At 33.5% G+C, this 24,112-nt stretch overlaps 1 protein-coding gene across 1 annotated transcript in view; it reads right to left on the bottom strand.

Annotated features, from left to right (window-relative positions):
* The window catches only part of LOC108361024 (beaten path Vc), a gene marked incomplete at its 3' end in the record, with an annotated part of 126,898 nt that overhangs the window by 9,758 nt on the left and 93,028 nt on the right, over window positions 1-24,112 (bottom strand). The window contains exon 3 of the mRNA XM_017613559.1: window positions 19,782-19,990. Within this exon, the coding sequence (XP_017469048.1) occupies window positions 19,782-19,990 (209 nt within the window). The remainder of the gene's footprint in view (window positions 1-19,781; window positions 19,991-24,112) is intronic.

The following is a 24,112-nucleotide window of genomic DNA, read 5'->3' as shown; positions in this document are numbered from 1 at the left end:
GGGGGGTTTTATATTTCTGAAGATATATCACCGGAAAATACTGAAAATTTTCTTCAGATAATACGCTCTTTAAAATATATTTATGCAAGTTTTATGTACAGTATGTAATAAATAAATAAGCGTTTTAAAATTCATAAACTGCACTTTACTTACGTAAGATTAACAGAACTCAAACACTTTTAACCGACTTTAAAAAAAAGGGAGGTTATCAATTCGCCGGAATACGTAACTTTGGACCACGTGAACGGATTTCAATAATAATTTTTTTGTAGAAAGACGGTACCTCAAGGTTCGGCCCGTAATTTAGTTTAGAGATGCGATGATTGGATCATGAAGAAATTAACGGTACCCCTAAATTTGAATATAAGAATTGAAGTCGGTTGTGTTCTTTCCTTAAAAACTACTTTTTTTAATAAAAAGTTCTATAAACTCAAGATGCGCTCAACTTTCAAAAGTACCTAATAAAAAATATTAAAAAAGACTCAGTAAAAATAAATTTATTGATTCCATGAATTTTTGCTCTTTTATGTTCCTTTTTTCGATTTATGGTTTTTGGCTTTCGATAAAAATGCTGATTTTTCACGATTTCTAAATTTTTTTAATATTTCGAATACCGAAAAAATTAACTGAACTCTCAAGAAAAACGAAAAATTTATATAAAACGACGGACGAGAAAATGAAAAGAAATTTTCTACCAAAATTTCTTAAATCAGTTTGCAGCTCTCCAGATAAAATGCTCGTATATTCATTTCCTCATGAAAATTGACAGCAAAAGCAAAGCGCTTTTTCAAGCAACAGAAATTATAATAAATATTTCTTATAATTTCCTTGAGAGCTGGATTCTTAGCTTTAAGATACAGTTTGTATTTGAGGTTATTAGCTTTAGGGGGCGTTTGAACCCCAAAAGCCACCCCTTGTGTGCGCTAATGATGCCGCATCGTTTTGGAGCCATAACAACTCTGGAAAAATTTGGAAATATTTCTCCAATGTTAACATATATCTACATACTATATCTCATATAAAAAATTCGAAATTTTTAATTTTTTTTTTATAATTTTAAGACCTTACTCCCGAATTTCCTTCCTTTTTATGTGAAATATTATTGCCTATTTTTATAGGATTTTTAAAAATCATTTAGAGGTCGCCATCTGTCATTTTAGGCGAGAAAGTACAGTTTTGTAAATTTATCAGTTTTGAATGGCTAGTTTTCATTCAATTTTAAAGATCGAACATGTTATGAGAAGAATATAGATTCTAGGCCGTATTTAAGGAAAGTTGCATAACTTCGACAATTTTTATGCGATCCGGGGGCCACATGCCAGAGTTGAATATGCCAGTTGCGCAAGCACTTTAAGGCTGCGTTTCACCAAACTAATTTAATTCTAACTTCATCAGTTAATTGTTCAGTTTCAATAAGCTCTTTATTTATGTTAGTAAAAATATGGCAGCACTGTGCTAAAAGCGGTTGCAAAAGCAGGGCTGTTATACAAGCAAACAACTGATACACAAAATTGTGGTCTGTTTATATTGATCAGCTGATTAACTTGTAATATCGCTGAGTGTGGTTATTCTGTTTTAATTTTTAATTTAAGGTGAAATCAAAATTAAAAACAAATTAGAATTGATTGGCGAAACCAAAAAAGTCAAAAATTTAAGTAATTTTCACTTAAATGAATCTGGTGAAACGCAGCCTTAGTCTACAACCATAAATAACTGTCAGCCCTAACAAGCACTTATGGTCCCTGCAGTGAACGGCTAAACTACTCAGTAAATATTCGAATAGATTAACTGGTGTAGGCTTAAGTGAAGGCTGACTAGTTTGTTAACTAGTATTAACTGATGCAGATGCTGACCAGTTTGACAATTTCCAAACAAACGATCGATGTCGCGTCTAGTGAAATCTATCGCAGTGTCAAAGAAAATTTAAAAATGGTAACTATATCGATGCCTGTGGCGAAAAATATATCGATAACTTTACGGACAATAATATCGATAAACAAGATCGATTATTATATTGATTTTTATACTGATTTCTAAAATTTCTAAAATTATGATGTTTTATTTAAGTTGCAACTAATATCGAGTATTAAGTAATAAGAAAGATAAGATAAAACCATACTTGTCAATAATTATTAATTATAATTAAGTAGATCAGGCTGCAAACTTATCAGTCGCCGTCGTGGAAAAAGGCTAGTTAATGAACTAGTTGAGCTGCAGAGCAAACTGGTAGTGAGCTAGTTCGAAACTATTAGCTTCTCCCGTTGGTGGTGATTTTCATCGGCACGCACATAGGACATATCTGCACTCAAGTACACATACAAAATTTTAAGTAGAAATCTATATAAATTTTTATTAAATATAAAATTCATATTCATATCCATTTGCACTTAGTTAATGCATAAAATTCAGAATTTTGTGAATGCAGTTGTTTATACATAGTACATACATACATACATGCTATGCATATGTGTTTGTAAGTGTGAATGTGTGTGTATAGCTTGCAAGCTCGTTTGCTCATAAATTAAGTGCATAAAATAAAACTCGATTTGTTTACGTCATAGTGGCTTATGTCAATGCCAAAAGCATGCTCCGGCATTTATAAGCGCAGCTTTTACTAATACTTATGCACTTGAATGAACCAAAACATATACACGCATAAAAACTTATTTGTGAAAATCTGCATACATGAGATTTTGGAAATATTTTCATATGGATTAAAATGGATTTCGCAACACAAAAGCAACAAAACCGTACAAATTTTGCACTTGCATTCGAGCGCAAAATATGAAACAATGAAATTTATCTAAGTAAAATTTATGACACTTTGATAAGATTGACCTTTTTTGTACGAACATTTTGGTTAACACAATATATGTATGTATATTTTTATTATTTTAGTTTTTATGAAAAATTTTACTTTCGAAAGGAGCTTTCACTAAGTTGAGCAGAAAAAAAAATATTTAAAAATTTTGCAGTAAACTGTAAACACTTAGCGTATACATATGTACATATGTATGTATGTATGTATATTCAGTGACCAAAACTTGATCAGAAGAACTTTGGCTGCTGCCGGTTACTATGATGACCAACTGTAAATTATTGAAGTGTAAATTCGTTTAAAATCAATTCATCCGATTTTTTTTATTATTGGAGCTCAAAATGAAAGTTACGCACGTATTAAATATCGTCTATTGGCTCTTACATTTGGGTTTTGATAGGCGAGTCTCCCCTGAAACGTTTTTTTCCATATTTTTGGCCTATGTGCGCTTTTACTCGAACCTAAATATTTCGGTACCGAGTATCGAGAGCATTGGTAACTTTTTAAATCGGTACCGAATATCGATCAATACTTAAAAGTATTGACTCAGCACATCACTACTGCTGTCATCTCGACTGTGACGTCAGCAAAACAGCTGATTTTGTCAAATTCACTGAGAGCCGATTAGCGGTGTTGCCATCGGCACCACCTTCTATATGCTCTCCTCATTCACTAGCTATGCTTGCGATTGTTTGTGTTCATCAGTGTTGCCAGAAGTTTTTGGGGTGACCGGCTAGATTGGACAAAAAAAACGGCTAAAAACGGCTAAAATGTTTCAACTAGAATTAACTTTTTTTAATACATAAATTACAATTAGAAGGACTAGTAAATCCATTAAATTTTTTTTGCTAACAAAGATTATTCCTAGCTAAGCTGTACACCACTTTATTTTTGTTTAACAAAGAAATGTTCATGTTTGTATTACTTAAATATAAAAACAGAGATAAATTACAAACTTATGGCATTTTCTTTTCTATTAAACAATTTTGCCTTCTTATAAATATTGTAACATTTGCAGTAGGTTGCTTTTTGTCCCGCAAAATGACTATATTAGCAAAAAGTATGGCACTTTTGCTTAGGCGGAGGGCAATATATTGAGAAATGAACACGTGAAGTTGTGAAAGGGCTGAGGAAAACAGAGCAACATTATTTCGAGAAAATAAAACGCCATGATACAAACACAGAAGGTAGTTTAATACATTAACATTCGTTGTTGTTGCCGAACTTTTAACAAGTTTATGACATTTAACTAAAATCATGCCACCAGATTCACTAGTAGACACAATTTTGATTCTTGTAAAAGTAAAAAAAAAATAAGTTAGTGAAGTTGGATGAAAATACTAAAAGTGTTGCGCGTTTCCAAACTGTCAGAATTCGGTACACCTGAGTAAAGATTCGAAAATAAAGTTCTTCTCTTTCTTTGCTTTTCCGAGGATAGGGTACGTAATACGTGCAGTTCGACGACAAATTGCTGACGCAAAATATTTTTTAACCTCTAAAAGATGTACCGTTATCCATGGAACAGGAAGGAGGTCGAGTTAAAATGATGGCCTGCAACTTGTAACAGTACCAATTTTTGGATTCTCGGAATTTTCTGATAAAGATGTGGTGCTGCTAAAAAATTTTTATACATAAATATAAGCACGAAACTATGTATTTGTGACAAGAATTATCCACAAAAGATGAAAACTATTGCAGTTTCATTTTATAAAATTTTTGTTTATAGAAAAATGCATAAGTAAGACAGTTTAGGTACGGTTCGGTTATTTGTACAATGATTTTGGGTTATCGTGTCCAAACACGTGAACCGAATAAATAAAAATTTTACATATACGTCTAGCAAAGGGATTAAGCTTTAATTTAAAATAAAGATTTCGGTTTGAAATATGCACATTTATTGTAAATTTGGAGGTGGATTTTGCGCAAAAATACAGTGGATGGCGTAACCGGAGTTGGACTGATGAGGTTATTTCTTCTAGTGCGGCTGAAGGCCACCAACTCGGAAACAACAATGATAACAAAAATAAAATATATTAGCACCATGATGCAATTCTTCACAGGTATTGTCTCCCCAGAGAGTTTTGCTCCACATCGAAATTTGTGCTCTTTTATTTTGTTGCGTGTAAAACTTCACACTTAAATTTAAGACATTCTTAACAAAAATTGAAGCAAGTTTCGCCTATTTTTCTTTAGTTTTTTTAATGTTTATTATTTTTTACAATATGTAGCTCATTACTTAACAAAAACCTGTAGTATATGGTTTTTATGGATTTTAGACTTTGTGTAAAAATTATGAAAATTCTGCAAAATTTCAGCAAAATTTGTAATAATCAGCTAAAATGGCGCGTCCCAGTTTATATGTAATTGGGTTACTCGCTTTAAAACAAAAAAAAAAACATTGAAATCGGCTCACTATCTGAAGACTTTTCGGGTTAGAAAAAATTGTTTTTCAATTTTATATAACACAGCCCGACAGAAAAAAAATTTCTCACGGATAAGACTAGCCATTTCTAATAGATTTTGGATCACTAAATTTGTAAAAATAAAAACTTGTATATTTGAATTTTAATAAAATAAGGCGAATAGCAAATAGCAAAATCGCTAAAACCGGCTAATTTTTTTTGCAAAACGGCTAACAAATCGGCTGCCGGCTAAACCGAATTTTCTCCGGCTGTTTGCTATCGTAACCGGCTAAATCTAGCCGGAAAACGGCTAAAATGGCAAGACTGGTGTTCATGCAGCGCATACCTTAGGTCTTCGGTGATTATTTTCAGTATTATCTCCTTTATATTTGTACAGATGCTTTTGACAATGAAACAATTTGCTGTCAGCCACGAGTATGTTAAAACACTCATACATAGATGTGTAGATGTGTATGCATACAAACTCAATTTCCCATTAATGGGTTACAGAGATTAGATGCAAAGTCAAATGAAACAACGCCTAAAGAAATGGATTTGCAAGTCTTACACTATAAAGGATCTTTGTTCCAAGTTTCGTTAGTTTTTAAGGAAGATATTTACATATAGTATTTGTATATATGTATGTGTGTGCGGTTAGTACTACTGCAGTTGACACATTTTAACAAAAATGTCTTCTTGTCGTAAAACGATTTTCATATTCAACTCAGGAGAGTGTGTAGAAAGTTCACATATATTAAATGAGAATACAATGAATGTGGTGTACCTATCAAGCAAAAACAAAAAAGTGTTTTTTACAACTGTACTGCTAGTATTTGAGTTTCGTGCCAAGCCAGATTTTAGGAAAATTCTTAATAGAAATAAATATCGCCATTAACGAAAAAAATTATTAAAATAAGACCAGTACATAGTACTATACGGAAACATGTTTTTTAAATCCCTACAATATATGTACGAAATTACTGGTAGTTTAATATTTTTTGATATTATTATGTGCCGCGCAGTGTTGCCGTTTTAGCCCTTTGGTGGCTAAATTTGGCTACCAAATTCTTTTTTTGGCCACAAAAATTTGAAATTGCCCCTAGCCCTTTTTTTAGCCCTTTTCAAAATTTATTCATCATTGACATTAAAATTTTGTATATGATTTTCATGAATTTAACTCTTCGCTTATAAAGCGAACGGCTTTCCTTTAAGGCAAATAAACTGTTCATTGTGTCGCTAGCTTAAGTGGTGGAAAAAGTTTGTTTATCGGTTGCTTCTTTTACCTTTAAGTAACGCAGAAGTTGAAAGGACGTTTTCTATAATAAATTTCGTTAAAAATAAGCACAGAAATAAAATGAATTTTGCAATGTTAAACGCTTTATTAACTGTAAGATATGGCTTAAAAAATGTACAGAAATGTTGTCATGATTTTGAAATTACAGATGATATCGTCAGGTTAATGAGAAATGAACAAAATTGTAACGACGAAGAATCGCTTAGCGATGATAGTATTGATATAGATATAGATATTTAATGTGTTAAAAAAAATGTTTATAGATTAAATTATTTTACTATGAGTTCATTAAATGAATACTCTTTTGTTTGTTTGATACATACAGCGTCGGACAATAATAAAGCACCGACATTTTAATTCTTTGTAAATTATAACATAACATTTTAAAAATTTCTTTTACAAATGGATATTTTTCGAAGCATAGTTTGAGATTATTTAAGTTATTTAGTATTGTCCGACACTGTATATAGATATGATTCTAGTACTGATATATTCTTAATGTGATCTCATTTTTTTGTTTATGTAAGAAATTAATTTATAAACTGTACATACATATGTATATGTATGTTTTTTACGTTTCTGGGCCGTTATCTTATCCATTAACGATTTAACTATACTTTAAAATACGTAAGTTGGCGGCCCTTAATATGCTTTATGTGTTACACAACAAGTTTTTTTGTTGAATAAAATATTAATTCTTTCCAGAGTTCATTGTTTTTCTATATCATTACTTATAGAAAATGTTTGCGCGTATACTTATATATTTATATGTAGGTAAAAAAATTTAGCTACCATTTTTAGCCACAACGACGATTTTTAGCTCTTTTTTAGGCCTTTTTTAGCCTGAATTTAGCTACCGCTAAAAAAGTTTCGCGGCAACACTGGTGCCGCGTGCTATTGCGAAATAACCAGTTGGCTGCTGTGAGACGTATATGTATTTTGAAAGCCGTTTTTTTCTGTTCGTAAATTTCGAGATCGGCTGCACCGATTTTTTTTTGAAATTTCAGTTATAGGTTCTGGATGGGCTTCTCATTGTCTTAGGGAAAGAAAAGTTTAAACACTTCTTAAAATTGGAACTGCAGGACTTTAAAAATCCTATAGAATCTAACATACATACATGCCTACCAACAGCGCTGCTCACCTGCAAATCACAGATGACAGCACCCTCTGCTGTTAATTCGTACGGAATACAGCGCAAAGCAAGGGTTATGTGTATACATATACATTTAGCACCTGGAGGCTCTTAGCATTGCCACATACATACGTGCTAATGTTAACGTTAATGCTGATTCTTATGTTTAAAAAAAAAAACAAATATGTATGTGCAGTTCTTGGAGAAATAATGTAGGCAATTATGTATGTAGGGTCGTTTATGTTGCCACAAGGAGCAACTAACATTGCTTTAACAGCAATACATTTATATATGCATATTTATACATTAAGTATGTATATAATTACGCATAAAAAACCTGCTGCTATGTTTTTTTTTTACGTAAGTGAGCGCAATATTAAAAGCCGCCATGTATATCCCAAAGTTTGAGTACGGCTGACTCGATTGAAATTTCTGACCCCTGCTGGTTATCGGCTAACAAACATCTCGATCTATATAAGAGGCGTGGAACCCCCCATCCAAACCAAATTTTTCATACTTCATATCTCTGGAAATGTTCATGGTAGAGTTTTGGAACTTGGTATTGGCGCATATGAAGTCGATCGCATACTCATGGAGAAAAACTGGAGTTATTTGAAAAGGGGCGTGCCACCTCCTATACAAGCCGTATTTTTCATACCTATCTCTGGAAATGTTATGGTAGAGTACTGAAACTTGGTGTGGAGATATATAAAATCAATGCTCTTTCAGAAAAATTGGAGCTATTGGAAAAGAGGCGGGGCACCTACCCTACAAGCCGAATTTCATACTGCATATCTCTGGAAGTGGTCATGGTACAGTACTGGAACACTTCGTATGGAGATATATTAAATCAATCCCATACACATTGCGAAAAATGGGCTCTTTCAAAAGAGGGCGTGGCGAAGTACAAACGTACGGACTTTTGTTTATCTTTGAATATGTATGTATATATAATTCTTCTGTAGGTATATTTGTGAGTGAAATCTTAAATGGCTGGAGGAATTTTAACAAAGTTTTGTATGTGTGTTTGAGTGGGTCTCTAGATAGTTTATGGCGTTTTCGTTTCTACAAAAAGTGTTGCCTTCTCATTGCCCTCTTCTTAGTACTTGTGCGTAGACGGCAAAGAGAAGGCAACCTTTTTCGGTAGGACCGAAAACGCCATTAGTTTCACAATTTAATCTGTCAGTTAGCCCTTGATTTGAGTTATTACTAAAAATCGATTTTATGATCCGATTTGGCGAATATTCAAAACAATGTATTGGAAACGGTAAAGACAGTCCAATTGCAAAAAAGAGCTGCCAGGTGGTGCTGAGGTCGAGTTATTACTAAAAATCGACAAGTAAGAAAAGGTGCCTTGAATGTCAGACTAAATCGACCTATTGAACCATTGAGTATATGGAACTCTTTTGTGTTACGATTGGCCTAATGGATGTGATTTGCCAATATTATTATGCGTTAAATCTTCATTCGGAGACACCAGGATTGAGTTGAGCAGTGGTAAATCTCAAATCACCACCTGTCGAAATACCTTCGAAGCCAGTTTCATGAAAGCAATTTAATGAAAATTTAATTTTTTTAATTGAATTTAATATAGAACCTTACAGAAAAAAATAATTTCTCACTTAAATTTCTTTCGTGAAACTGTCTTTAAGATATTCCATTTCAGTCTATGTATGTAAATTGCTTTTCTGTTGAACAAGGACACGCATCCATTTCGAAAACGAAACCAACTATAAAATAAAGTTTTTAGGGCGCCGATTAGGAAACCTAATCGACTGTTCGAGTATAAATGTAAACAAATCTAATTAATTGTTCCGCAGTGGAGTTCTGACGATCGCTACAAAAAGCGTTCGTCGCCAAAATCCTCTAAAGGGAAAGCTGTGTGGCCTCAAAGTATACAACATGGAAAAGTCACAGATGTTATGTGGAATAAGCCAAATCTGGCAGTATGGGGGCATTTTATTAGATCTGGCATGTTGCAAGGTGCGCGTGCGCAACAGTGCATGTTGGAGTCCTTCTGCTGTTCGGGACGAACGCAGGACTTTTTCGGGTCTATGTAGCTTGAGACCATTTCTAGACCAGTTAAGGATAATTTTAAGACACCACCAACTCTCAACAGCTCGACCGGTATATCGCTGGTTTTAGGTGTCGTCTTGCAAAATGAAAGAGGCTAACTGCATTTTTGCAATTGAAGCTCTATGTGGCTGTATGCAGCTGGTCAAAGTGCAGTCAGTTCTGCCAGTGTTGATAACATATTTACGCTAAATTTAATTGAACAGAGTTGTCGAATGTTCTCTTGAAATTTGGTATTAAAAAATACTGTGTGTTTTATTCCCATAAATCTAATTTACACTATCTTCCTTTTTTGTCCCAACTCTTTGGGATTTTGCCTTTTTAAGTCTCTAACAATCTGGCTTCGTGCTTATTTACACTTGTTGACTTACCTTGAAGTTTAAATTCTTACAGCTTGCACTTCAGCTCTGGCACTTTCAAGTCATCGCCAGCTATACAGGAAGCTTTATATTCCACTGCGGCAAGAGTTTCATGCCAAAGCGACAACAAATGCGGACACCACCACAGGCAGCTGGTGGCATGGAACGGTTTAAATGCCAGGTGAAAAGTTCTGTAGGCCACAGCTAAGACTACATTTCTGCACACAGATTTTCTCAGTATATAAATGGTATAGGAAAAGTTTGGCAATGAAAAATACTGAAAAAGCTGATGACAATAAATGGGTGGACGAACAAACTCTGCGTCCAGTACTTAGGAGCACGTGTCTTTTAGCAACCAAACAAGCTTTAAATTCTTTGGCTTTCAGAAACTTCACTGATTAAGCAAAGAAGAAGCAAAGCGTGAAAATTTTTTGAAAGCTAAGTTTTATTTGTTGTTTTTATGTTTTCTCGGTTCACCTTTTCTTTTTGTAGAAAGCATGAATGACATGCCTGCTTATCATTTTACCTTTATTTACCTCCATCAGTGGTTATGTGTGGACTAAAATGTCTTTGCACTCCTGCCGGAAGAAAAATTCTAGACGTTTTTGCATTTGGTTTGATTTTCAGCTATCAGCAATTTCCTGTGCTACAATTTGTGCATATTTATGATTTCCTCTGCTAAGTTTGATAGCCCTGGCTTCCATATTCTCAAAATTACCTGCTACCACACTGCAGCAAAGAGCCCGACGAGCCAATGAGTGACTCAATAATTAACTGAGTTTGCGGTTTGTGACCTCGACTCTGATACAAGCAAACTTTGAGGCGCACAACCTACACAACTAAACGCTGGCTTGCTTCATCAATATTTGCCCCGCACTAAGCCACCTTTTGCGATATATCCATGCAGGACAGACAATTTCATTTGCTGTCAACTTGTGACTTCTTAATGTGAACTTTATGACAAGGGTTGCCATTTGCGGTTGCCGCTACCACCGCTGCGTCCATAGTTGGCTGTCTATCTATGTCGTTTTGATTGGCTCTTTAATCTGCCACCGGCTGCTGGTTTGAAGTGCATAACTGAGTTTGTTTACATTTCCCAAATTTCAGGTGGCTTCCCACTCGCCCTTTTGCTATTAACTGGCTGATGGACAGGAGTGTGTATGTCGGTTTTCTTGCTTAGTTTGTTGCCTGCCTTGTTTATTTGTTCAAGTTAATTGCATTGTTTTCACTGCCAAGAGCATAGAAAACAAAACTGAAGGAAAATCGTCAAAAAAAAAAAATGAACTACACAAATTTGGGATTCGAGGCGGTTGAGTTTGAAGTGGTGTGCCACAATTTCTGAGATTCAAATCGATTTTGAACTTGAACTACACCACCATGCTTCCTGAGTAAGCCAGTTGACTTGCCAGCTGCGTGCTTGACATCGAATCGAACCAATTAAAAAGTTTTCATATGTATGTATGTGTATTAGATTGGTTCAAAAAACTGGTTGAAAAAATATAATTTAAAATAAATTATTAAATTATCAACTTTAACGTTGTTTAATATATTTTTTTTATTATATGGAAGAAAATTACGGACACTGTCATGACGAAAATTGCCAAAAATCAACGGTAAGTGTTACCGCTTTTAACTTGCACTATGTTACATTAGAATTGAATGTACTAAAAAACTGCATATTCATGATTTTTCCTAGAAATATATTTAAAAAGCTTTAATTTTCTCGAAATTTTGTGGAATGTTTTATAAATATTGCACAAACTTTGAAGCTTTATATTGTACGGTTTTTTAAGGAATAAACTATATTTTTATGATAATGTAATTTATATTAAATAAGGAAGTACTAATTCCCGAAACTTATCACAATGTGGGTCTCGATACACACTTTAATAAAAAACAAAAATATTGCAAGGAGAGTGTCTCGATAATTATGTAGTGATAAGTTTTAACATTGTGCCGAAAAGTAAAAAAAAAATGTAAATTTTTTTATTTGCTCGACTTTCATCCTGAATAACTTTTTTACAGCCTTTGATTTCCTCTCAATATAAATATATATATAATGCTCATTCAGATACCTTGACATAAAAACGAGTCTTAAAATATCAAAAGCGAAACAATTTTTTTCCTGTGTTATTAATATGGAAAATAGTGACTCGCGACCTCTAAACCTTACTTCAAGGGCTGCCCTTTTCACAGGCGTCTTTATTCACTGCTCCAAAAATATTTCACAAGTAAATTTTTTTGAACCAGTCTAATGTGCAATGCAGCTTTACATTTACATACATCATTTTGGTCGAGTACATGTGCTTGTATGTATGCGTAATTGTTTTATCAACAAGATTCTCTTGTTTGCATACACTCCGGTCTACTGAGAGGTTAAGCGTCCATTGGTCTGCACAGTTGACGCTTTACTCTTAATTCTTTGTTCACCCATATTTTGGCACCCATTGTGCTTTTGACATAATTTCGAACAGGTAATTTGTGGTTTGGTTTGTTGTTATTTAAATTTGTACTAAAATTTGTATAAAGCTTTTGGGTAATTTTTTTTTCTCTCGAAATTGTACGATTGCCAACAATTTTCTTGTGGGACTTTTAAGCGTTTCTGTGCCACGAATTTTATGAATTTTGAACTTTGAGTGCTTATTCAAATCTTCAATATCTAAACGTTTTGTCGATGGCGAAATGATTTTTTTGAACGCGGCAGCGACATTATATCATATGTAGGAATTTGACATAAAAGAAGAGGAAGCACCTCTTAGAATAGATCTAATCTGGCGTCGTCGCGTAGAACGCGAACTCACTATCGAATGCTCTAAAAGAAATTTCGTATAAAATTTGATTCGATCACGGATGCCCTGATTCGGGCGCTGTTTAGGTATTTTTTTTTAACGAGTTTAGAGTAACCTACAGCCATCTACATCGTTACTTAAACAGTTGGCGGTCGTTTTTGCTATGATCCGCTTAGAATCTTACATGACTCTTAAAATCGTGCCAGCATGCAGTGTATTGGTCAAAGGACCTCTAGCTCGCGGTAATATAGTTTTCTTCGGAATATATCTATAACATTCTTTGATTAACTATCCGATTGGGTAGACATAAGATCGCCGATTTGTTATTTAGGTAAAGCAGTAGTCACCTAGGAGTGGCACGAGTAGACTGCACCAAATACCTACATATATGGGTCCTTTCATTGGATAATTAGCTACATCAGGCCCGGCGGGGAGGAAGGGAGGGAGATGTGAGGGTTCAAATCCCCCTTGTTGCCAATATTTAGTTTAAGATAATAATGTTAAAATATATTTTAAGACCTGCAATATTTAAGATCTGTTTTCAGAGATAGTAGTCGAGAGTTTTAGATTTAATTCTATCACCTTTTCGAGGGCATATATTCAATATCCTGTATCTGCACTTTTCACAAGATTCAACTGTCTTCGATGATATCGAGCCCTAACCGCCAAAATAACGTAAGCGACATTTTTTTAAAAATTTTCTTTTTGATGCAGAAATATTCCTAGAGCGTCTAGATGCATTTCTGCATCAAAAATAAAATTTTGAAAAAAATGTCGCTTACGTTATTTTGGCGGTTAGGGCTCGATATTAATGCTGACCTTGTATAACTCTTGACAGAAGAATTTACTATTAAATTGCAAAGCCAGAATTAACATCACTGATGACAGGTAATACGAAATTTCCACGATTCGTAATTCACTCTCCCATTCGTCATTCGCCATCCAATAACCCTTCGAATTACGTAATTCGCCATACAAAATTTTGAGAGCCAATAACCTCATGAAGAACGAATATGTTCCAACCCTAATATTTATCGGAAATATATCGAAATTTGACAGCCAAAGCAAAAAAAAAACACGAAATATTGCCGTTCTTAATAAAATAGTAATTAATAAAATATTGTCTCTATATTAAAATGTTTGATGATAACTAAAATTGTTTCTCCATCTTCGATATTTGCAGTAATTAAAAATAAAAAGAAAAAACACATTTCGTGCCCAGACTCAACAAATCAGTTCTTAACAAGGATTTTATGTGTATTTATCTCATTAGGCTAATAAAATTATCAAATTCCTACATTTCTGAAACTTAGTGCTATTTTACAAAATTTGCTTGCGGATGTAAGCAAACAACAGCTGTTATTTAAATTGACTACTTGCACATTTCTGTCAGGGAAAAAAAGTCTGGGCTGTTTCGGGCACGAAGAAGAAGACGTTTACGATCCAAAAGTGGAAGGTATTCGCTCTCTATTACCCATTTTTCTAGCGTAAGGAACGCTTTCTGGGCTGAATCACGCGGGCTCGTGTGAAACAAACCTTGACTCAGTATTAGAATAATTTTTATCTATACCTCGGTGAATTGCATGTGACTTTTGCTAAATTATATTCACAATAAAATACAATAAATATGCTGAATACTCTAACTTAAACAATGATGTTCTTGGTTGTTACGAATGACTTTACATACAACCCCTCCTAAAGAGAAATACTGCGCCGGCCCTGCGCTGCATAAACATATTTTACGAATAAGTCCACAACAAATATTGGAACGAGAGGTGGGCAATCACGATGTAAGCGCTTATTTATTTCATAATGCAGTATTTTTTAATTTTTTCGCACTTTATTTTCTAATGATTTTTCCAAAAAATTTAATATTCATACACATACACACAAACACACCTAGGTATTTATTAAACAGTCCTTACATATGTATATAACTGAATGTTGGCAAGTGACATTCGTGCAGTAAACTTAACAGAAAGTCAGCTACATATGATCCCATTTGCTATCTAATAAATGGTAAGTTAGTTGAAAAGACAGCGCCGGAACAAGTGGCATCCCGCAGGCGTAATCATTTATCATTGACAGTTGGGTAAGCACAACTCCAGCGGCTTTTATGCACATTTGTATGAACGTATAAAAAATCGTACTAAATAAGAAGTTGGAGCCATTTTTGGAAGTGCTCCCCTATCGAGTTCAACCTCTGCTCGGCCAAAAAGAAAAAAAGAAAGATTTTTGTAAAATAAACGCCGGCACGCAGCATCCATTTGTATGAGTAATGACACCCAATAAATTCGCTAGTTGGCATGCGGCGTTTTGAGTGTTGAGTAATAAATTTAGATAGTTACCACGTATGGAAATAAACTGGCTCTGGATCTTATACAAAAAAGAATAAATTTATTATCTTTTCTTAGCAGAACTTTGTTGTCTGTTTAAATAGTAACTGAATGTCAAATTAACAAAATTTTCAAAAGAAAGCAGTACATTGTATATTGTATTGTGTATAAAATTCAGAAAACCTTTATTGCTTTCAAGAACCCTTAGACTCCTTTTTTAAATGGTTTAAAAGTAGCCCGCACAAGTACGGAAAAATCTAATTTTTAGCCTTGCAATTTGTTTGAGTTTTTTGTGTTTCCCTGTAGTTATTATTTACCTCGTCGCAGGTTAGTAATGCGCGCAGGGTCTTTTGAGTATTTGCGCGTAATATCTATTCTGTGAGAAGAAAGAGAAGGTGAACCAGAAATTTGGCTCAATTGCCTTTTTGTATGAATCAATTTATAATCTGAATTGGGATTTCCTGAATCACATGCTGTGCTTATGATGTCACGTACGCGCCGCTGAGAAAGTGATGGAAAGTGAACAAAAAGCAGTTGCCGAGAATTGCTAAGGAAATCGCATACCTAAGCGCTGCACAGTGCGAGGTCTCCATATAAGCTGCAGCCAAAAGCAGTTGAACTATAGCAGAGTTACCACCTGTTTAAAAAAGCACATAAGGTAAGGTAAGTAATATGTATCACCATATGGGTGCCAAAGAAAAGAGGTTTCAGAAAGTAATAGTTTGCAAATATTTTGAAAAGGGTTGCCACCTGCTGCAAATGTCGCATTTAGTTATATAAAAGTTATATGAAATGTCAAAATATGGATGTCAAACGAAAGAGTGTTAAGAAATCTTTTTTTATTTGAACACTAAGAAACTTTTTGAGGTGCTGGGGGAGGGTTACGACCTGCTTCAAAGTTTGAATTAAAATTATTTAATAAGTTTAATGAATTATTAAAATATGGGTATCAATCGAAGGGGGGTTTGAAAGATCTTCATTTCTCAACTATATTTAGCGGGGTTGCCACATGCTTAAAAAATCGAATTCAATTTAATTCATCAGTTAATTAAAGTATCTATCGCAATGCCAGACGAAGAAGAGTTTATAAGGGTTTAGCTCGAAAATTCTTTTGAAGAGGGCTGCCACCTGTTTGAAAGGTCTAATTTAAATAACTAATACAAAAATTATATGAAGCATAAAAATACGGGAGTATGCAAAGGAACGAAAAAATTTAAAGAAATTTTAGTTTGATCATTTGGATTGTTGGAAGAGGGTTGCCATCTGTTTAAAAAATTATATTCAAATTATTTAATAAGTAGCATGAATTATCAAAGTCCTTAGATATATGCGTACAAGTAGAAAAATTAAAAAAATTATTTTTTCTTGCAAATTAATTTTTTTGCATTGTATCTACTTTAAGCTCGTCCCATCACAAAAAAATATACATTTTTATCAAAAATTCTTTTCGGTTTGGATTAGTTGGACATTTTGCTATAAATCTGTGTAATTGCTTTTTCAGAATTCGCTAATCCGTTTGTACTACTTTTGGCCGCTTTAGTCACATTGTGCGCTGTCGCCTAGTAATTGTGCATCGTCACCGCTATGTTTTAATATATGTATGTGCTAAAAACGATGTGAGGTCTTGTAAATCAATAAAAGGTAGCATAGCCAATCAAAAAGTGGTGTTTAAATTCTTTGTTATTTACGATCTTTTATATTTATTTATGTACATTAGAATGCATCACTGCCCATAAAAAAAAAAATCGGTAGATACTGTGTTTCCATTGCAATTATAAAATCTATTTTATTTTAAGACTTCCAACAAAATATTTCGGAAAAAATATTAAGATTTACGTGAGCTGGACCAATTTGAAAATGCTTCCAAAAATGGAGTTTTTCATGAATAAAAATATTTTCTTTAAGTTTTTTTTTTTGGAAAAATTCCCTCAAATGGCAAAATCGTTTAGGCTTAAAAAATTCGCATAAAAATATAAAAAAAAAAATGTTAAAAATTTTGTACGGAATCGTAATAAAGGGATTTTTGATGCTGTTTTTTTAACTTTTTTCAGAGATTGGCATAAACAAAACTTGAATAACTTAACTTAAACTATGCCTATTTAGACTTGTGTGGTATCAGTAGAAAGGCCTTTTCCCACTCTTGTTGAAAGATTTTTAAATATTTTTATGCAGGTTTTTAAAGCGTAATCTGTGTTTTCATCTGTGGGGATTTTTTTCCAAAATTTCTTTAAGAAACTTTTTTCTATTCATAAAAAACTCACATGTTGGAGGTATTTTTAGATCGGTCCACTTCACGTAAATCTTAATATTTTTCCGAAATATTTTGGTGGACGTCTTCAAATATAATATATTTTGTAATCCCGGCGCAAAAAGTGCAACATTTTTCAGTCTAATGTACATATGTAAAAAAAAATTTGTGGTTGCTTTGACAACACGATTTTCTCAAACTCGACAGATTTATAGTTCTCTTCTGCTAGTTTTATTATCACAATTTCTACCATATTTGAATGCTCAACATCGTGGTGACATGTCACCCTCCTTAGATTGTATTCACACCACCAAATCTAGAATTTATTGTAAAATTCCGAGAAAAATTTCAAAAGTGCTATTTAAGTTGCCAACAGCTCGATGTATTCTATGGGTAGCTTGTCTTGAAATAATGATTAAACGCATTATTTTCATGCCGAAAAATTCAAAGAAATATTTTTTGCCATTCGCCATTCACTTTTCTATGAGGCTTCAACTGTACGTATGTATGTATGTATGTAGGTGTACGTTGATGGCTGCCTGTACTGCTGATGTTGGTGTCCTTATGCCCTTAGTGACATCAATGATTTATTTGTGTGGCCGCTTTTTTTACATAATAGCAACAATTACAACAACAATCGAACCAATATCATAAATTAAAGTCAATACGCGTTTTTCCTGTTGGTTGATTTGATTTGGCGCCATCTTCTTTTTTTCTTTTTTTTTCCACTGTTTCTCATGGTATGTATATAAGTATGTAAGTATTTTGATTTGGTAATAAATTTAGAATTGCTCTTAAATGGGCACCTACACAAACGTACATACAAACTTGTACATAGCACTGACAGCCGCGCGCGCATAAATATTTATTGATTGCTTTGAGTTGACTTTTCTGTGTTCCTCTAGAAATCGATGCCCGATTTGTTATAAATGAACATATTAAAGCGTTCAAGTAGCAGGGTACTTAAAGCTAATAGGTAATTTGAAAAAAATAAGAGATTTACACGAATGGTACTTAGGCAAATTTGTTGAGAGTATAAGTGGTCGCTTAAACTGTTGCTGAGTAAATTTTATTGGCGTCTGGAACGTTGTAATTTATCTCTTAATTTGTTTGTGTCCTATGTATGTATGTATGTATAAGCACCTTTTGATGCCTATTTTGCGAAAAGATTTCCTAAAACCATACGAGATAGCGTGGCACCTCCCATAAAACGGAACTTACGGAACGGAAATATTTTTGATAGAGTACAGAAACTTGGTATAGATACATATATGTATGTATATATAAAATCAATTCCATACTCATGTAGGAAGGCTGCCACATTTTAGAAAAAATCAAATTCGGTGACAAGAGGTTTAAAAAAGTTGTAGTTTGAAAGTATTTTGGAAACAGTTGCCACCCGTTCGAAAAGTCAAATTAAAACTAATTATAAGCAAGCTATCTGCCAAGTTTAAATTCATTTAATCTCATATGGGTATCAGCGGAAAGGTTCTTGATAAGAATTTTAGTTCTAAACTACATGTAGGAGCGTTGCCACTTGTTTGAAAAATCAAATTCTTCTTGAATTAAAGGAATTTGATAATTGGGATTTAATAGGGTAAGAGGAATTTAATAGGGTTTTCGCAAAACGTTTTGTTAAAAAAAACGCCTAAAATTAACGATAAAAACAAAATAAAAGTGTTGTGTTGTAATCGTAAAATGTTTTTTACAGTGTGAAGAGTGAAAGCAAAATCGCACATTATACGAAAGAAGCGCAGATTTTACGAAAGTAATTTCGTTAAAAATACGAATTATTCCTATGCATTTTTCAAAAATTTCGTAAAAAAATAAAGAAATAGTACGATTTTTTTTTCAGTGAATAGTACGATACTCGTTAGTAAATAGTACGAATATATTCGTAAAATGTACTAAAAATTCTGATGCCTCAAATTTTCGCAGTATGTACGAAAACGGTTTTGTACAATCAACGAAAACTTTCGTGGCTCANCGCCTCAAATTTTCGCAGTATATACGAAAACAGTTTTGTACAATCAACGAAAACTTTCGTGGCTCAAAATGACGAAAAATTTCGTAAGATTTACGCAAGTTTTCGTTATATTTACGCAGATTTTATTTGCAGTGTGTTACATTCTTATAAATGAGTTTTATGTTATATAAATTTCATTGGTCAAAAAGTTGATACATAATTTACATTTCATTTTATTGAAACAACAAAAATGGCACTTACTTGAAATCTTACGTGCATGTAGTAAATAATATCCTAGGAAACTTATGTTTTTTTTTTTCTATTTTGGTTTTAATATAGTATGTAAGTATGTAAGTCTACTCACCACCCACTGTCATATTGGCTGTTTTATCGATCAATTTAAATTCGGGCGCATCACCGGATACCTCGCAACGATATGAACCGGACGAATGGACATTGAGTTTCTCCAGTTCGACATTGCAGATGAATTGATTGCAGTGCGATGAGCCATCAGCGATGGTGACACCTTTGACGGGAAACCAATTTGTAGTCGGCGGAGTCAACGGTGAGTATCTGTAGTAAGTGAAGAAAAACGAATGTCAGGAAATTCGTAGACAATTTGAAGGGAGAAGAAATGAAGAAACCAGAGACTAACTGACCAGATATATATATGTATATATGTATGTATGCACGTGTTTGTCAAATTTTAGTATAACCAGAGGTACATATGCGAATAAGCGACCGAACCAGTCGGAGAGCAAGTGAATGACTGATTGCCTGCATGATTAATGAATGTATCGCACAAATATACAAATGTACATTTGTATATATGCATACGGATATATATATATATATAACTTACGGATATATATATATATATATAGCCACACCGGTCGCTTGACCAAAACTAAAGGTGAAAAACTGTGAAAATTGGACATTCAGCAGCACCAAAATTGATGCCACTTCAACATCACTACCCTTTCTCATAGATACAAGTACATTTTGCCGGCCTCCCTTAGCATCGCATCGCTCTCACATTGCTGTTGCTGTTGCTGATGATGATGATGATGATGAATACATAAATGCACACGAAAATTTGCATTCGAAAGGGGAAATTGTATATGTATAGAAGTAAAAAATCGTTCGCATTTATGCATAAAAGAATGAGTTTGAAAATGCAACAGCCGTTGCAAAAAGCTAAGCTTTTGAAAAAATGCATTTGTATTGAAGGTATCACGGAAAATTTGTTGCCTACTCGAAAGGGTGCATGATGGCCTCACAAATTCATGTTCGATCGGTTGTGAAAATATGCAAATATTTTATGTGCATAAAATGGAATACTGCATTTTGAATTGGAAATGTAATCGATTACAATTTGAAATAGGCGAATAAACAGCGATTAGTCGGCACTTTGGCTGTAGGGTACTGTGGCAACTTTTGGCGTTACCTAATTTGCATAGTTGCAACAGAATAGTAAGATATGTAAAAGAGTTTTGCCAAGCACTAAATACTTTTGAATAACGAAGTGGAATATGAGTTATACTCAGTACTACTACTAGATGTCAAAGCTTCGGTTAGAATTCGAAATTCTTATCGAAATACATAGATATAGATTTCGGCATATTCGTGCATTATCGGTGGAGCCTTTAGCACTGGTATCCCGTTTGTTATCGTTGCCATTACTACAAATGTTATCATTTTCGATATATTTATAGTTTTTTTTTTTATCGTTGTTGTCGCTCTAAATTTGTATTGGTTTGGTATGTTTGAGTAATCAGGGCAAATAGGTATTGGAAACGTCATTTTAGAACTTTTTCTTGAATATCAGTGAAAATCTATTTTTGATAAAATTATATATTAAGAGCTCATAAGCACGCGACCATGCCCTAGAATTTCATCCTTTTAAGTTTATTAGCTTAAAAAAATATATGTAATTAAATTAAAGAGAATTTCCTATACCAATCCGTTTTTGTGTACTAAAAGACTAAATTTTTTAAATTCTAGGGTTTTTTTCTTTCATTTGGTATCCATATTGTTACTCTATATTGCGCTGAATTTTTTAAAATAATTTTTTTAATCAATCATAATTTTGAACTTGTTTTTCTTTTGTTAATGAAAAAGAGCTCGAGTTGGTCCCATTAAATTTTTTTTATTAGCATTACGCTCGCTGTTTTGGAATTTTGGCTTATTCTTATTTTATTTTTTTCTGCTTGCTAACTGTAGGCTATTTATAGCTGTGGTCATGGTTTTAGCGACTTTGCGATTGTGGTTCTCTTTTATTTAGCCGCTTAAGCCATTTGCTGTTGACAATTGCAAAAATAGTGAAATGTAAAAATGGCGTACTTTAATTGAAATTGATTTTTGGCTTAGTTTGCCGCAGATAAATTTACATAAAACCTAACAAAGTGTCCCATATACATATTTGTACCAAACGAGCCCATTTTTGTGCACATATGCATGTGTATGTGCAAAGTAAATACGTATATATGTAGCTACCGTGAGNGAATGTTTGAAAAGGGTTGCCACGTGCATATAAAGTGACATTCAAATTATTTAAGAGGTTGGATGAATTATTAAAAGCTGGGTATCATCGAAATGATTTTGAAAAAGCTTTATGTCTGAAATATATTTAGGAGGGTTGCCATATGTGTTTTAAAATTTATTAAGAAATCTTTAGCTTAAACACTATATATAGTTTGGGTGTTTTAAGAGTGTTCAAATATTCAAATCATTTAAAAAGTCAAATTAATGATATTAAAGTATGGGAGTCTTTCGTATTGGGGTTGAAAAGGCTTTATTTCTGAAATATATTCTGAATTCAAATTATTTAATGAGTTAATGGAATTTTTAAAGGATGGATATCAATCGAAATGGGTTTGAAAAGGCTTTCAGTTAGGTTTCGCAATTCACTTCCGAACTCAAATTAAACTTTGTAGAAGTTTACTCGAAAATAAATTGTATAACCTGCAAATAAAGGTCTTGCCTTTTGAAATTAGAAACTTTTTATCGGGTGATTAAAAATTTGGTAATAATAAAAACCTACTATGCGAAACGGCTGCACAAGTTTCGAAGAAATATTTGGAATAGTTTGAAGGTTTTTGAAATTCCATCTTGGGCGTTTTAACGCCATGCGGGCTTACTAGTTGTCATATTCCTAATGAATTTTAGATTTCTTGAAATAGGTTCATGGTTTTCATATACCGCTTTAATCTTTATTGCTATTTAAAGCCCAGAGGCAAATTTATATTTGCTGTGAGTGGCAAATATTTTATGAAGCTTTAATAATCGTGAACCACTTACCAAAGTGATGGGATGAGAATGCATTGAGAACCAGTGAATTTCCCTACGGTTGTGATATCTAGCGTAAATTTTCACATACACACATATATACTAGATATATCTTATGTATGGTGCTTGATGTGTCATTCGATAAAGCCAATTAATTGGCCTATTCAAAGTCGGCAATCTGTTAGAGAATGGAAATTTTACAATACATGTGCAATGTTGTTTCTATGGTGATTTTATTGCGAGCTCTTTTGACTGTGGCTGCTTGCTGATGACCTGATTGTGCTGAAAAAATGTGCGCTTGGATTTCGACTATTTGCGGATTAGCTACGGTGCTGCTGAAATATTAAATACAATTGGAGATTAAATATTTTTTTTCTACGAACAATACATTTCAAGAGGATTTATTTAAGATTCTCAGTAAAAAAAGAAAAAAAAAAACGTTAAATTGTTTTTAAAGCCATTTTTTATGGCCGATTTTTACAAAGAAATATGCGCAAAATGGTAAAATTTCATTCATTTGCTTCACTATACATATTTATGTACATACGTATGTAGTTAATTGTCTAGTTAATGGTTAGCCATTTCGCGATTTGATTTGTGGTCAAAATAATATTGCACCCAACAAACTAATAACCAATACGACCGATAGCTGCTGTGAAGGAAAGTGTATATCCCTAGTTCGACTTTATACAGTGGCCAGTCAGAATACAAGCCCACTTCTACGGGCGCTATTAAAGAGTCATCTCAGCCAACCACCGGGGTGATTTCCCTCTACGTTTCCGAAATTTTAGTTGACACGCGCTCCCGAAAGTCTTCTTTAATTCCGCACTAAACACAGGACAAAAGTTGTAAATATTTCTTAGTTTCCATTGGAAAATAAGTGACGTAAATTTCTACCTCAAGCACAGATTATTCCAGTAAACTCAATACACAGCCGGAAGATGAACGGAGATTCGAGGTCGAATGTTTGTATTTATTTGTGTACACAAATAGTTTGGCGTGCAATACCGAATTCAGAGAGGGTTTATAATGCAAACTTGGTTCGGTTCGGAGGCTGATTTCTTTTCAAATGCTCCGAAAAATATTAGCTTGGGGTAATGGCATAAATCATAAGTTGCCTACCTTCGACCAGAATTACAATTTAACTCCAAGCTGATGAGCAATTAGAAGAAATGATAGCACTCTCAGCTCCCGGCATTGACTTTCTTAAATGACAAATATTTCGATTACAAATTTAGTCCTTGAAAAAAAAGCCATGCCATTACTTAAAAAATATGCATTAAGTTCGTTTCCACGTAAACAAATTCAATCGCTCAACTGACGACTCATTGTAAAAATAAAATATCTGAGTAATTTGTAGTACGTGTAATTGATTAAGCCTTAAATAGTGTTCAAATAAATTTGTTT

Source organism: Rhagoletis zephyria, unplaced genomic scaffold (genome assembly GCF_001687245.7).
Source record: "Rhagoletis zephyria isolate East Lansing unplaced genomic scaffold, Rhagoletis_zephyria_1.1 Rzeph_scaffold_00683, whole genome shotgun sequence".
Classification (NCBI taxonomy): domain Eukaryota; kingdom Metazoa; phylum Arthropoda; class Insecta; order Diptera; family Tephritidae; genus Rhagoletis; species Rhagoletis zephyria.
This window is presented reverse-complemented; position numbering and strand designations above follow the sequence as displayed.